We start from the raw sequence: 16836 nt of genomic DNA on the forward strand, positions 1-16836 counted from the left end.
TTGCAGTCTTTAGAGTTATTTTTACAAATTGTAGTTTGTGAAAAGCAAAAAATATATATATAAAAAGTCATGGCACGTAATAGATTTGAGTTTTTGGTGGACAAAGAGGTGCAGAACACAGATCTTTCCAACCCTGTGTGGGACTTCAGTGTCTTTGGAAAGAAACATGATTAAGTAAGAAGTTCAACATAACTTGCAGACAATAAACGCTGCCTTTTCCTGCAGTGATTTGGCCAAGCAGTACGTTTGTCACTCCAGGTGTACGGAGGTGGTGTTCCAGTTACCTGCCCGAGTGGATGCACTGGTGTGGCAGCTCTGTAGGTGTGGATGCAGCTTTAACGGTTCAGCCCGAACGGCTCCTTCGAATCCTTCTGGTCGTGTCAGCAGTGGGTGTGCGAGGAGGGACTGCGAGTGTGACAGAGGGGTACCAGGTACGGGAGAAGGGCTGCTCTCCTCGTGGGGATTTTTTGCATATGCTTTCATCTGCTGTGTGTGTTGAAAAGCGCTCTGGTCCCTCACCAGTAGCACAGAGCGAACGGGGTCTTGTCCTGGCCGCTCTGCGTTCACAGCGAGACCACACGCAGACGTGCGAGATGGCGAAGCTCTCCCTCCGGTGCTGGCGGCTGCTCCCCGCGCTGGCTGGCTTCCTGCCCGCCGGGATCTGCCCACGCTGGCGGCTTTGCTGCGGAGCTCCGGATGCAGCTTTTGGGCCCGTCGCTTCCTCGGCCGTTTTGTGCCAGGGTGGGTTTATGGCGCGGAGGGAAGGAGGTGAAGCTTCTCTCCGCCGCAGCACCGTCCCTCCAGACGGTGTACCGAGAGCCGCCCGCGGGCCGCCGGGCCTGCCGCTGCCGGGCGCGCTCCCGCGGGGCAGGGCGGCGCGCGCGGAGGGCAGGCGCGCGGAGCGTCCCCGGCCGCGCGGGGGCGGTGCCAGCGCTTCAGCAGCGTGTGCCGGGCGCCTTGCGCATGCGCGGTTGGGGAGCGGGGGTTCTCCCTCCGCGGCGCGTCGGGCGGGTCGCGCACGCGCACTAGGGCGAGGCGGGGAGCGGCACGCCGCGCGGCCGGCTGAGGCGCGTGCGCAGTGGGGGCCGGTTCCAGTTCCGGGGTGACGGCGCGTCTCCTTCCGGGGCCTCCCTGGCGCGGCTGGCGGCGGTGTCTGGCGGGGCGGCGCGGGGCCGAGGGGGCCGGTTAGCGCCATGGTGAGTGCGAGGTCTCCGCAGAGCCGGGCGCCGCCGTCCCGGGGCCTCGGCCGCTGGGCCCGCGCTCCCCGCTGGTACTTTTGCCCGGCGATGAGGGCTCCGTGGGGAGCGGCCCCGCTGTGCGGGCAGTCGCTCCTGCGCCGGGCCGGGTGTCCCTCCGCCGCCCCGGCCGGGCTGGCGGCCGGGGCTGGTGAGGATGAGGAGCGAGGCGGGGGCCTGGTGTCCGCTTTTTCCTTCCAGGCGCTTGGAAGCGAGGGGGGGCGGGCGGGGGGGCGCTGCCGGGGACCGTCGGTAACAACGCGTCTGTTTCTTCTCTTTCAGGCTCGGAACGCGGAGAAGGCCATGTAAGTACTGCTGGGGGTGCCGGCTGGGGCTCCCTGGCTGGGGTGGGCCACTGCCCGTGCTCACGCCCCCCGAGTGGGCACTTCACTACAAGCACCACTTGCTTTGGCCTTAGGGTGGAGACCTTCCCACCCTGCGGCTTCCAGAGGTCAATCTGTGTTGTCTCGTGTTACTTCTGAAGCAGCGTGATCGTGCTTGTGTGTTACGCTGTCTGAGACTCCGGCTGTATTTGGTTTCAGAGACATCTGTGCCCTGTGTGCTGTGGCGCACACCCACAGAGCCATGCTTGCCCAGTGGGACTCGCTGTTCAGCCTTTTTTAAAGCACTGGGAATTTAGTAACGCTTTTCAGTAGTTAGTTGCACGTGTTGTGCTGGTCTAGAGATGGTGGGAGTAGGAGGGGTACAAGGCATCTGTACACAGCATACCTGCTGTTGTGGACCTTGCGTAGCTGTGCTGGGTGGTGCTGTGCTAACCGGTGCAGGAGAGGAGCCACAGCAGGGGATGGATGATAAACGGGGTGAAATATGTTCTAATGGCCCGTTATGGTTTTAGGCAGTTCCCATTTTTGGAACAGGCTAGATAGGAATCTGTCAGCATTGGTTTAAGTTTAATTCTTCTTGCTTGGGAGTGGCTTGGGCTAAGCCAATGGTTTCTAACATATCTATTTTCGTATTGACTTTCTTGAGTACTTTTCAAAAAGGTTTGCAGACCACATATTTAGAACTACTAGATTAGAGGCTCTTCAATATATTTGTCTCATGTTTGTCCTTTTTCTTAAAATACTTTTTGAACTTGTAATAGTAACTCAGAGAGAGGCTGAAGAGACTTCAGCTGTCTAATACCTTGCAAGGTGCTCTCTTACAGTGATCCCATCCAGTGCATCTGGGACACTGGATTGGATGGTGTGATTTTCATTCTGGAAATGCCTCTTAGCAGCAGATGGAGCCTAGATAATTGGCTTAGATGCAGGGTATAGGCATGCTGTTAAAGGTTTTAAATGTGCTCAATTGTTTTGTGCTTTTTGACGCAACTATTAAATGTCTAGTAAATAAAACTGTGTATTAAAAAGCTGTAATGTGTGTAGTCTCTGCTCAGTTGTGAGAGACTCAGAATATTTTGGTAATGTTAATAAACTTGATTACTAACTGCTGCTTTCCTTACTGAAGCTTTTTTCCTCTTGAGTTTTTTGTTTGCTTTTTGATGTATCCCCTGCTAAGATGTATAAGCTTAATGCTTGTGCTTATAACTTGTTGACGTCCGTTTGCTGCTAATATCTAACATGCTGGCATATGCTAAACCGAAAAAATAATTAGCTGCTTAACAGGGTTTATGTTTGTATAAGAAATTAATCACTGAGGATTTCTAGTGTTGAAGAAGTCGCCAGCCAGAAGAGCTAGTCAATGAATATGTTCAAGGCTTTGTTTTCTACAGACTGTAATTAAGTCCGTAATAAACATCCAGAGCAAAACTTGTTGCTGTTGGAAGGTAGATTTGTAAGAGTAAATCTACTTCCTTTCTTTTCTTTAGGACGGCCTTGGCAAGATTTCGGCAAGCTCAGCTTGAGGAAGGAAAAGTTAAGGTATGATGTAAAAAAACTAAAGCTTTGTTAGCTGTAGTCAAGAGTGGAATGCAAGCCATACACAGAGCTGCATGACAGCTGTCAGAAAGGTCATATGCCAGATACAGGTATCCTATAGGAGTCTGACATTAGTCTTCTGGAAAGCAGCTGAAGTAGGGACTGTATTTCACAGTGACACAAAACAGAAATGGCAAATAGAATTTTCTTAACTAAATAACCTGTTTAAAGATTTATGTGTATGTATGTTTGAGAGGTATGTTGGCTTGGCTGCCGAGAAGAAGGTGCAAATTGAACATCACATAATTTTTTTTATGTAATGTAGGTAGAATATGTAATAGTTTGGAAAAAAACAAACTACAATAATGCTATAAATAGAGGCAGCATGCTGGGCAGAAAATGAAAACTATTTTTGAGACTGAAGTTATCTCCTTCTGCAGCTACTTACACAAGTTGATGCACATACGCTTATTTTTACTGACAGTAATCACAAGGTTTGTTTGGATTTCTTCCCAGAAGAGGTAGAGAAATCCTTCTCATAATCTTGTTCCTTGGTAATATTCTGAGAAAACAGTAACCACGGAACAGAGGGCCTTCGGGATCATTGTGAACTCGAGGCTTGCATGAGACATAACATTGGCATGTTATTAACCCAACACATGATAGCTGTGCATCTGTTCATAATTGTCTTCACTGTCATGCAGCTTTTTTTTTGATTGGTGTAAAATTGACAAAAAAATGGATTTTGCAACTTCATAATTTAAAAAAACCCACCACTATAATGAAAGAAATAGCACCCCTAAACCCCCACAGAACCTTAGAGACTGATTCTCGGCTATCTCTGGATATTCCTGTACATTTTTCACTGAATCATAACTCAAATTGCAAGAATATTTATGTGAGGATCAGAGTGTTCTCAATAACTTTTTTTTGGACATGTTTATAATTTTTAATTTTGAGTAACTGACAAAGGAATTCTGGAAACTAACTGAGGTGTCCTATGTTTGCACCTTAAGAAATGATGTTTTACACACAAGTGCGAGCAATATGAAACAGTAAAGCGGAAAATAACAGTTTGGGGAAACTGTAGTGGAAAAGATTCCATGAACAACAGCCAGAGAAGAAGATGGAATAGAGTTTCTGGTATATTATGTGAAGAAAGGCTTTTTAGTATATAAAAGGTAGAGCTGTGGAAGTACCGTAGGGAAAGGGACAAAATAACTGCCCACAGAGTCCTAGAGGTAAGATGAAGTATTGGTTTGTGTAAGCAAGTGAACAGAACATGAAGAAGGTTGGGAAAAAGGTGTTTTGGAGAAGCTGTAGTTGGGAGAGTACAAAACAAAATCATCTTGGGAAAAAATTAGGTTATTGAGGTAGTAGCAATTGAGAAAGAAAGGCCTATAAACTTAATAGCTACTTGGAAGACAGTGGATTTTATTTAAATGCTAGTGTATTGAAAATGATGTTGTAATTCAGCTGTCCTAAATGGAACGTTATTTGTATTGGAGAGGATTGTGGGGTGTTTTGAAAAAAACAGGTGACAGATTTTGTTTTGAATAAAGTAGATTTTTATATTCTGTGATAGTTTAATTTGGCAGGGCTGTAAATAGTTGTTGTTTTCCACTTACTAAAAATCATTGGGAGCAGAAGGCAGTGGAACTTGGTAGCACAGTTTGGGATTAATCAAGCAATAAAGTTTACATGAAATGCTGTGAATATATTGATGCTAGATTAAAAATTCATGGTGTGTGGCTTTCTGTCAAACAGGAACGAAGACCTTTCCTTGCATCAGAGTGTAATGAATTGCCTAAAGCTGAGAAATGGAGGCGACAGGTAATGTCAAGCTATAGATTTTTCTAATTCTATAGTAGGTAGAACTTTAGCACTTCCTATTTAGACAGCCTGCTTACAAATATTTTTCGGACTTCTTCAGTATGCTGGCAGTTAAATCACAGAATAATTTAGATTGGAAGATCGTATAGTTCACCACGGTGTTCAAAGCAGGTCCTGCCACGTCAAGTTGCCCAGGGCCATGTCCAACTGAGTTTTGAATATCTTCAGGGATTTGGATTCCACAGCTTTTTGGGGCCCCTGTTCCAGTGTTTGATTACATTCTTAATGATTTTTTTTTTCCCCCCTTGAATTTAATCAGAATTTCCTCAGTTCCAACTTGTGTTTGTTGCTACTTGTCCTGTTGTCATGCACATCTCAAACAGTCTGGCTCTGTCTTCTCTATACCCTCCATTAGGTCGGTGAAGACAGCAATGGGTTATTCCCTTTTTGTCTCTCTTAAGGCAGAGCTAACCCAGTTCTCTCTCAGCCTTTCTCTGTACTTCTTGTGCTCCTGCCCTCATCGCATGTACAGCTGTAAAAATGTTTCCTTGGTTTTGTAAGCTTCTGAGGTACTGTATTTGTGTCTGAATAAAATCTATGTTGATATTTGAAATTGATAAGCTCAGGTCCATTTTCTAGATCAAAAAGCCAACTTTTTTTTTTTTTTTTAAGAAATTCACTTCTGTATTCTTATTTAACTAGATCATTGGGGAAATTTCCAAGAAGGTGGCACAGATTCAAAATGGTAAGACTTTTCTAATTAGGTTTTATTTTTTTGAATCTCTAGTTCTAAGCAGTTACAGTAAAAATCACATTTCATGTGAATCATAGAATGGTTTGGGTTGGAAGGGACCTTAAAGATCATCTAGTTCCGACGTGAACTCTACTGTTTCCATTGCATAAATTCTGAAATTACTCTGGTGCTTCTAGTAAGCTGCCTAATTTATTGCCTTTTTCCCCTCTAACAGCTGGATTAGGTGAATTCAGAATTCGGGACCTGAATGATGAAATAAACAAACTTCTGAGGGAGAAAGGACACTGGGAATTCAGAATAAAGGAGCTAGGAGGTCCTGATTATGCTGTAAGTGTAGATTATTTTGTACTACGTGTTGTTCTGCTTACAAGTAAAGCGACTAATGAGAAAAAACTGTGCAACGTTTAGTTAACCACGTATTACTTGGGCAGCGTTTATTAGAGAAGAACTTTATTCAGCCCCTAAAAATGTTAGGTTATGTTAGAAGAAATATTTGTTTCCGTGATGAGCAAATCAGACTTTTCATTTGGAACACTGGTTCAAGGGGTCTTGCCTTCCTGTTAGGAGTTTGCAGCAATGGTCTGGTTTTACCCATCAGTAGCTCTTGGTTTTCTGTATTGTACTCTATCAGGCTGTAGAAGGGTTTTCATTTGGCTTACCTAGTTACTGCTGAAAATGAGATAACGACACTAGCTCTCACTTGCCAAAACATCAAATGTATGCTTATTGTCAGATTTAGTAGTGCTTGTTTATCTGATACCTGAATATCAGAGAATAAGACAGGTTTAGATACTTGGCGAAGATGAATCTGGTATGGGCACTCTATGGTTTGCGTGGTCATTTTATATGTGTGATTTGTAGTAAAAGTACAGAACCTGTAAAAAAACGAGCTATGAGAGTGTTTTACTTGTGAGGTAGTTTGAACTGGTGTAGCATATCTTCTTTTTCAATCCTTTAATCTATTAAGATGCCCAGGAAAACAGGAAATACAAGATGCAAGAGGAATAACATTTTAAACAATGAACTCTGTTTATTTTCCAGCGGATTGGACCGAAAATGTTAGATCATGAAGGGAAAGAAGTTCCAGGAAACAGAGGTTACAAATATTTTGGAGCTGCAAAGGATTTACCAGGAGTTAGAGAACTTTTTGAAAAGGAACGTAAGTGAATAGGAACTCTTCCCAGACGTGAATCTACATAGTAGTATATCTTGAGTAAAATGTCTTCTGTAGTATGTGGGGAATGCTAGTAACAGCATATTCTGGCCTATGTCTTAGATCAGCTAAATGAAACACTGAACACAAGTAATTAATTAAATGCTATTTCTTTGAGCAAAGAACACCATTAGCTGCTTGCAATTCAAGAAATGTAGAAAAGAGTAAACTGTCTTCTACTGGGAGTTCCAACTGGTAAGGACTGATGTTCTATAGAAACTTTCCAGCATAACAGGTTAACTTTATTGATAAGTTCTAAATACTACTATGAGTTCAGAATTTAAAAAAAAAAAAAAAGGAAGTTGGCTTGAGTATAATTTTGGAAGCAGGAATCGGCTTTCATAATAGAAAAAACTAGATGTAAGTGGATAAAACTTTTTATATTGATTTGTCATAGAATGAGTGGGAATTACTTGGACCTGAAAGTGAGGCAGGCCTACTGAATCAGCTCGCTCTTACTTGCCATCTGCAAAGAAAATTGTAGGAATTACTACATGATCTGGGGGAGCTTGGGACAGTTTTTTAGTTCCTTTCATATAGTAGTCTTGCTCAGTACTGGTACTCCAGTACAGGGGGAAAAACAACCGCATGCATGACAGTGTAGAATTGCCACAGGGTGGGAACTATACAATACGAAGCATCGGGTCATGTATTCAAACTGTTTTGAGCGGGCCAGAGTAAAATACCAGTACTCCTGATACTGACACTCCCGACATTAGCTTAAGCGAGGTAGCTGTAGTTGCTGTGAGGTTGATAGGAACTGGGAATGCACAGCAAGCTATCAAGATGGACCTGGATGGATGACAGTCATGTTCTTTCAGCCCTCCCACCACCTCGGAAAACTCGAGCTGAGCTTATGAAAGCCATTGATGCAGAATACTATGGCTACAGGGATGAAGATGATGGTATTCTGGAGCCACTGGAACAAGAACATGAAAGGAAAGGTACATGAGATTCAAAACCTGCATAAATAAGTCCAAGAAGGGGTGATGGTGGACTCTGAAGTTCAGATATCTTTTGGTTTTTTCCCCCCCCCCGCCAGTGTTGTGTTGTGCTTAGCTGTCAGATTTCATCTGTCACACAGGTATCCAAATCACTATTGTGTAAGACATTTCAGGGGTGAGGGGCTGTGCTTTAGAGTTCACTTTCGTCTTTATTACTGTTAATGATTTAATATTGTCAGCAAGTGATTCACTATTGAAGCAGAATTTCCTGTTTTCCCCACCTTTTGCATGCCTAAGAACGTAAAAGAGTAGGTTGCAGCAAGGAGATCTATGGAACTCAAGCGGTTATCTCCCTCCTTTGTGAAAACTGACCATACTATCTGTTTTCTGTCTCACCTAATTATTTATCCGTAAACATAGCTGTTTAGTTTTCTTGGAGATTAGAGGGGACCTTCTGGAAACCCTGAAGTCTAGGTGGCCTGTGTTAATTTATGCACGTCACCTATCTCAGAACTTCAACACATTTGTGAATATTTTTTCTTTTGAAACTCATAGTTTCTCAACAGATAATATTTATCCATGTGTCTGCTCCCTTAGTTCTCTAGCTTTGTTTCTACTGACTTGCCCCATAAAGACATCAGGATTATGAGTCTAATTCCTGAAACCCTCTTCAAAATTCAGTACTGTGTGCCATCTTCTGGTATTTGCGTAACTTTAAGCAAGAGGCCGCACACCACCTTTAAGAGCTGAGCTGTTTTCTAAATAGCTCTCTTAGTGCTTCTGGTGAGCATTGTCTGATCCTGGCAGTTTGTTGCTGTTTGCATTGTATGTTTGTTTTATGAGCTCTTCTTCTGAAGCTTCAACTGCAGGCAGATCCTCAGTGCTCTGTAGGAAATGTCCTGGTATAGGAACCCTTGGCAGGCTCTTCCACAGAACACAGCAGATAAAACAATCAGTTTTGGCTTGAATGGTGCTTCTTTTTGTATACAATTATTTCTCTGGAATTAGAGAGAAAAACTTTAAACGAAACTGCAGGAAGTGACTTGTTTAAATGATTACAAGTTGTTGAGCTTGTAACTGTTATCAATACTTAGTATCTCTTGGCGTGGTCATCCACTTCTTACATTTATCACTTCTCCATGTGTGAGGTCTTCATAGTATTGTGTGTTCGAGATCATGCCTTGTCGGTTAGATTATACGACAGGGAGGAAGAGAGGAATAAAGGAAATATTTCACTTATCTGTGTCCTGCAGCATAGCCTAGAGCCTTAAACCAAGTGAACGGTAGCTGGCCGGCAGACAATTGGTAGCGTAAGAAGGGAAGTTGTGTGGTGCAGCGGTCCCAGAAAGGCCTTGCACTCAGTGTTCGTCTTGCACATCTTGCTAATTGCAGACAGGAGAGGTAGCTCGTCTGGCTTCATGTGGTTATTTAAGAAAATTATCATCTTTGGTGATTGTGCCGCTTGAAATAACAAGGCTAGAGATGCTAACAGAACCAGTAGGTGTACTATTAATGTACTATTAACGCACAATAGCTAAGATTCTCTTAGGGTCACTTGTTGTCTGGACTCTTGTGGGTTTTACCTTGTTATCAGAAGAGTTAAATTTTTGTGAAACAAAGTATTGAAAAAACTTCTTAATTTGGGGTACCTTTTCTGTTACGAAACCACACAAAAACGCAGCCATGTGCCACTAGTTAGTTAGTTAGATCCTGCTTTCTCAGGGAGAGCATTTTAATGTTTAATCTCTGAGAGCTAGGGGGAATAACTGCTGACTTCTATTGTTGTAGGCATTTCGTACTGCCTATTTGCATTAATCTTGCACCTCCCTAGGGTTTTTATACACTGGTGATGTCACTGATTAAGCTTGTTAAAACTTGTTCTAGCGCTCTTACTAGCACTTTGCTGCGTAGTAGAGATACAGCAGCCTAACAGCTCATAGCTAGCAGTGAGTTAGAGAATTGGAATCGTGCTACAAAACAAGAGAAATACACTACAAGATGAAAAGAAAGAGACTTACATGGGTGGTCACTGTAAGGAGCGTAATCATGTTTAATTAACTACGCGGTGATCAACATTCCTATAGCTGCTGACATGCTACAGAGTTGTAAGAACCACTTAGCCTGGTGATGTGACCCCCTGTTATTCAGTTCAGAAAGTAGGTTGATATTTATCCATGACATTTAGAGTCTAAAATGTACCCAAATTAAGGCATTAGCAAGTACCACACTTTCACAATGCTAGCATTGGGTTTTGCTCAGACTACGTTGATATATTTTATTAGATACTACATCAAGGTTCTACAGTAAGTGTGCGTTACCGATGTAGAGGATTTAAGCAAGAAGTTTAAGTCTGTTGGAAAAGCTTTGGAGATAGGACCATGCTGCTTTAACTTGCTCTCAGATGCACTTGCCATTTTCCTTTGCTAACCAGTTATAGCAGAAGCAGTGGAAAAATGGAAAATGGAGAGAGAAGCACGACTTGCAAGAGGTGAGGAGGAGGAGGAGGAGGAAGTAAATATCTATGCTGTCAACGATGATGAGGTATGTGATGGCTAAGGTGATGTAATATTTCATGTGTCTTCTACGCTGCCTTCTTGGACGTAGAGTTATTTTGCTGAGAACCTGTCTGCTGCTGCATTCTGCCCTTCTCTCTGCCTAACTTACTGTACAATTGTCCCTGTTTAGTAAAAATCAGCAGTAGCTGATTTATCAGAGTACACTTGGTCCAAGTTTAGAGAGCGATGAAAGCTGGCAGCTAGGGAAGACTTTTTACTCAAGTGAGAAACAACTAACAGTTGAGACCTTGTTGCGATTTAACTGTCACTGCCTGGAATGCCGTTATTTGTAAGGTAGTGCGTTGTTAACTTAACACTGATCAGTCTTGCTAAGTACAATCTACATCAGTAACAGCACAAGTAGTTTTGTGTACAGTATGATTTCACACTGTCAATGCATAGCAAAACCAAGGGTTGCCAGGGTCTTGTTGATAGTTGAATCCTGATACAGCAAGGCTTTGCTGATGCTGCAGTCACTGCTGTGACGTGGCTCTTGTTTCTTTATTCTCCCTGCTCCCAACACCAGTAAGAGAAGTGAGGGACATTGCTGCTGCTCTCCAAGATCTTTAAAAGGGGTACTGGAAACTACTTCTTATTTTGCAGTCCATACCTAAGTGGGTTTATCACACGAATAAAAAGGAGATAGTCCGTAAAGTAAAACTGGTGGCTCCTTCAGTACCCTGTTTTATTTGTATTATCTCATGATTCATAAGCCCATCTCTCAGTTGGGAGAACGAAGCAGTACAGAGCTATACAGGGAAGTGGTACATACATTTTTAAAGCACTTGCTTTCTTCTTTGTTAGCTGGCTCCTCTTTTGTTTATAGCTTTGCTATGGCAGGCAGAGAGATATGGAAGAGGATGGAATATAGCTTTACATTCATGCCCATGCCACAGCAGAGGAAAATCCGTATGAAGAATGAAAGCAATAATTCTGAAAATGTCAAGGAGCAGGATCTGAACGTGATGCTTATCATATTCCTTTGTTGTTCGGTCCTCTTCACCTACTTCTTGTGTTTGTAGCGTTGATCATGCTCTATATGGTTCCTTCTGGCAAAGCAAGTAAAAAAGGTTTTTTTGATGACCTCTTTACAAAGTAAACTTGGTGTGGCTTAATTTATTTTTTTTTTTTAGTCTGATGAGGAAGGTGGCAAAGAAAAAGAAGGTGAAGAAGGCCAACAGAAATTTATTGCACATGTTCCAGTGCCATCTCAACAGGAGGTAAGACGTAACAAAATTAAGTTGCAGAGATGCACTCTGGCTTTTGCAAGACAGAGATCTTAACTTATGGCAGGTTGTCAGTAAAAGCGTCCTCGATTTCTTATTTCTGTGACTTGACTCTACAGCTGTTTAATCCTCTTGCAAATGCTGTGGAACTGGCCGGAATTATGGTACCATTGCTATAATCCTTTTCACCTGAGAATTTCCAAAACCTTCATAAGTATTACATAAATTGGAAAGTGCTGCGGTGTTATGATCAAGATAACCCTGATTGCCTACTGTATCTTTAACTGTGCTTTTCTGCTGACAGTCTAACTTTTTTTAATGTAATGGGATGATTTATGAATTGCAGGGTTTGCTCTCATAAGTTTTCTAAAATTTGGTGGCATGACTTTGAATTGACTGTTATATTTTGAAACTGCTCTAGGGTATATATTACCTTAACAGTGACAGGTTGTTTGAAATATAACTCAGGCAAGAAAGTTCTGGAGTTATGTACCTTTTGGTAGGTATGCCTTTACATCACACAGCCTGTGGCAGTTTGTCCCCTGCTGCCATCTTGTCAGATAACAATGCTGTATTCTGTGAAGTCATGATCCTGCACATTCAACAAAATATACATGTAATAGCTTGTCAAAACTGCAGGAGAGAAATAACAATTAAAAACATTGCTCTCTGGCCGATGGTATTCTCTTAATGAAGAGAGCATAACTGAGAGTCAAAACTGACTTTCTAATACATAACCACTGATGTACATAGCAATCTTCTAATTAGACAGTAGTCAGTGTAGTCTTTTCTCTTTTTTAGTGGCGAATCACTCCATACTTTATGCCTATGGGATTATGCCTTCTAGATTCTAAATTACAAAAAGCTAAGCTTCAGAACACTTACTTTTGAGAGATGGTGTGTGCCTGTGTGCAGTTTGGACAAATATAAAATCATTACTGGGATTAAAACAAGTCTTGCAGGTTGCTGCTAGTAGATCTTTAAAGTACGTGCTCGTTAAAGAATCATGTATTGCTGGCACTTCTAGACAAAATTTAGGTAAGAGGTTCATAGCCGTTGCTAAAGGGAAAGGCCCGCTCACTAAACTCTTCTTTCAGGGATGTGGACTAGCGTGGCATAACTCCACGTGTTCTGCATTTGTTAAAGCTGTATCCGAGACAATTGTTTGAAACAAAATTCAAGTGACTGTACTGAAAGTAAAATAAAATGGCAGCTAATGTCCTAATTAAAAAGGGTAGGAGCATAGATCTGAAACGGAGGCATCTATTTTACTGCTGCTTTTGATTTCCGTGAGCTTCAGTTGAATATTAAAAAAGATACTCCTGACTCATCTTAATTCAGCTACTTTTACACTAGTACACACCTCTAACTTTCACACTCTGTTTCCTGTGTTTTCCTTCCTCCTGTCTTAATAGCTAAGCATGCTAGGTTTCGGCATCTCAATTAAGCTGAATGTCATCCTATTTTTATATTTGCAGATTGAGGAAGCTCTTGTACGGAGAAAGAAGATGGAGCTTCTTCAGAAGTATGCCAGTGAAACCCTCATGGCACAGAGTGAAGAAGCAAAAACACTTTTAGGATTGTAACATTGCACCAGTATGTCCTGGGTTTGGTATAATCCATCTAAAAGCAACGGGTTCATATATTCTGATAGCAGTCACTTTTAGCTCTGAAAGTCCCTTCGGATGTTAAGAGTAAACTGGTGAAGTTACGGTGTGCTCTGCAGAAGGAAAACCATCATTTTGGTTTATCCACTAGGATGACTTGCACTTCAGTGCTGAAAAAGATCAAACCTAGGTTAACTTGTCTCTACATCTTCAGCAACCGTCTTCAATCCTTTCACTTTGTAAAACAGTTTGGGCAGTGGTGCCTCTTACAGACAGAACCGCAAACCCAGTGACTCCTTAAATCCTGAAGGAAAACTGACTGATGTTACTGCCGTTCTGTCTGCTGTATCCTGACTGTAAGTGTACACATCTTTCTCATGTTCATTTTTGCTGAGCTGAGTCCAGAGGTAACTTATTCTATTATGCCTGCTTAGTTTACCAGAATAGCCTAGAACCTGTTTAGAGGTACGTTGATGGCAGATCGTATGAGTGACTTTGAAGTTGATGTGGTTCTTTATATAACACATGCAGTATGTCTAAAAGCTGTTACCCTTTTTGTGGTTTGTAACCGTGCGTGGGTGAATTGTTTAAATGCTGGATATTTCAGCAACTATTGTAAATACTTCCAACTTTGCAATACCTTGTTCAAATATTTTTAGTAAAACTTACAACCTGATGTCTTGTTTCATTCTAGCTCAAAGGATTGTGTTGTTTCCCTAATCGTAGCCAAAGAATGGGATCATAAACAGCCATCTCTGTAGGGATTTGAAGCTCTGCATCCCCTACTGCTGTTAGCTTGTGTATCCTGTGACAAGAGGCAGATTACAGCAGAGCCTGTTCAGAGTCTTATGAGCGACTAACTTTGTTATACAGGTCTGAATAAATGAAATTTTAAATTGGACATCTGCAGCCGTGGAGCAGAAGTGCTATCTAAGGAATATAGTATTTAACAACCAAGTAACCATGTCTGGGACTATTTAGAGTTACTAGATGCTCTTGGTATTCAGTACTATCTATTGTAAATAATCCACCCCAGAGCGGTCAAAGCTCTAAATTATAGAGGCAGGCTTTGTCTTACTTGATTTAAATGATCAAACAAAAAAAGTCTTGAAAAAGTGGAAAGCATAGCTGCCAAATTAAAATCTTTAAAAAAAAAAAAAAGAATAAATCAAAAACTCAAGTATTGATAGCAAGCAGACAACTAACATTACAAACACATTCTTCTCTCTTCCTGTTAGCAGCGTAGCTTTCTCTGCTTTGTAATAAAGCAGCAAACGATTATGTTTGACTCATAATGATTTATGTGCTCTGAGTTGCAAGCATTTCTCTAAAGTTGTTTTTAGTTTTTGCTGCTGCCCCCTGAGTGTTTTCTGTTCTTGGGTTTAGAGAAGGTGATGTGCTTTTATCCACATGCTATCTGTATTGCTGTAAAGGACAACACTGTTTCCCAGAGTTCCTTCCCTGAAAACCCTGGCCACGAAGAATGGAAAAATAGGCTCCTTTCGTGTTGGATGTGCTAACAGGTTTGTGGTCTAGCAGTACTGGATCAGACTAGTGTACTTCACCTATGGAAAAGATTAGTATGTGAAGGATAAAGGCTTCATTGCCTGGTACTAAGCCACTAACTGAGTCACGGTAGCTGAATAAATTGGCAGGCAGTCTATTAAGGCTTTATCACACTTCAGGAATGTTGGTCATCAAACCATAGTACGACCGGGGCAGGGGGGACACGACACCAACAAAAAAACTGGAGTAGCCAAATGGGCTTGCCAAAAAGGCGCTTAGAGTTAAAGCTCTGTTGTGAACAGCCCCTTGCCAACCATGCTTCTGCTAGGCTGTACTTTTTGTTGTTGTTGTTCAGTACAACAACAGTTTTTCTTGTAGGGGAACAGTGCTTGGAAGAGGAATGCCAGTCTTGCTGTAGATTTGCTAAACTATACGCTGGAAATAACTAAACTAGATTTAGGGGGGGAAAACCCAACTAGTTTTTATGGCCTGACACAGTCTGGGAGTTCAATAATACCAATGGTTGATCCCTTCTGTCACTATATGAATCTATAACATAGAAGACAGAAAACAGAAGGGTAAAGACGGATCAGGGACAGAGTGATAATGACAGAAGGCATAAAAAAAGAATAAACAGAAAGAATGAGAGACAATCGAGACAGAATAGTAATCGCATTCATGTTCAAAGGAGTAGCTACCAGCCCTGAGCAAGACCAATATAATGATGTAAACAGAGAAGTTTTTAAGGCAGTGCTGATCTCTGCTGACCAACACAGAAGTAGAATAAATGTACAAAAATGCAGTATGGAACTGTGCAATGCAAACTGTGGCTGCTGCTTGAACCCGCTGTACTAAATATTCGCTCTGTAGCTCTGAGTGCTAAGCATTTTTAAGCTGAATGCTCTTTTTGGCTGCATCTGAGCCAACAAATTGCAAAGTAATTATTTGCCGGCAGTGGCCTATAGCAAAATGCCTGTGTTCTGCTTGCTGTACAGGCTGTTAAATTGCTGGTGGAGTTAGGGCTGGGAAGCTTCTGTAGCCAAAGCCAGGAAACTGATCCTGTAGTTTCTTCTAGAGAATGAAACAGTGCGTAGGCTCAGCATTAACTCTTACTTTGAGTGTGCAGCTGTACTTAGACACGTGTGTGTGGTCGGGCTTATAGCTCGTACCATCTGTATAATGCCTCAGCCTTGAACGTGTCAAGGTTATGAAATAAATGTCATTTTATACATGCTTACATGTAGCTTGTTCTCTTGTCTGCTTCAGAGTTCTGCGCTGTGCATGATCCTGGCTTGAGCTTTGAGGGGATAACCTCCCTAATTGTTCTGTTCTCTGCATCAATTTTGGCTTGCTTTTGTGTTTCAGAAATACATTCGATTCTGTTTCATTTGATGTCATCCACGTAAGTGGTGCAGATTGAAAGACACCATCCTTGCTCTTTGTCTCTGTGAGTGCAGTGCAGTCACTGGAGGATCAGTTTCTCCCTGGAGTCAGAGAGGGCGGTGAGGAATATTTGTTGGCAGCGCTAGGAAATAAGTGGATTTACCTAATCTGTATTAGCAGGTGAGCAAGATAAACCTCTGTTTCTAGAGATAGCAAAGCTGTCTCTATAGCTTTGCAGAGTATCCATTAACTAATGATATTTTGTGCTTGTTTTCTCACTTTCAAGTCTAGTTGCTGGGAAATGCTTTTGCAATACAGACCTAAGATACCGCAGTGTTTGTGTATATACATGATACGCTTTTTTCCGAAAAGCATTGATTCCTGAAGAACCAGAAAGAACGTCTGATTTGTTATTGAAGAAAAACTTAGTTATTTCCTCGGTAGAGATTTTGTGCTACTCTTTTCCTTTGCTGCTAATGTGGTACCACCTCCTGATGAGTTTGAGGAGGGTCAGGCAGCAGCGCTCTCCGGATGGCTCTTGGGCTTGCTGCCAGTCCTTGCAGCAGGGCTCGGAGCTGAGGCCTTGGCTGCTCCACAAGCGTTTGCCGGGTGCCACGGTGTCAAATGGCGGCACAAACCCGGGTCCACCCGTGTCAGCACAAGGTTTTGTGCCGCAAGCCGGCTTGCTCTGTGGCTGATG

General features: G+C 42.3%; 1 protein-coding gene across 1 annotated transcript; it reads left to right on the plus strand.

The window, feature by feature from the left end:
- The first annotated feature begins 1141 nt into the window (after positions 1-1141).
- On the plus strand, positions 1142-13923 carry ISY1 (ISY1 splicing factor homolog). Its single transcript, XM_050904858.1, has 11 exons — positions 1142-1196; positions 1518-1540; positions 3067-3118; positions 4883-4948; positions 5651-5693; positions 5917-6029; positions 6744-6861; positions 7737-7859; positions 10291-10400; positions 11548-11634; positions 13119-13923. Exons 1-11 carry the CDS (start codon positions 1194-1196, stop codon positions 13224-13226), a joined length of 846 nt encoding a protein of 281 aa, XP_050760815.1. The 5' UTR covers positions 1142-1193; the 3' UTR covers positions 13227-13923.
- Positions 13924-16836: the final 2913 nt, after the last annotated feature.

Source organism: Gymnogyps californianus, chromosome 13 (genome assembly GCF_018139145.2).
Source record: "Gymnogyps californianus isolate 813 chromosome 13, ASM1813914v2, whole genome shotgun sequence".
NCBI lineage: Eukaryota > Metazoa > Chordata > Aves > Accipitriformes > Cathartidae > Gymnogyps > Gymnogyps californianus.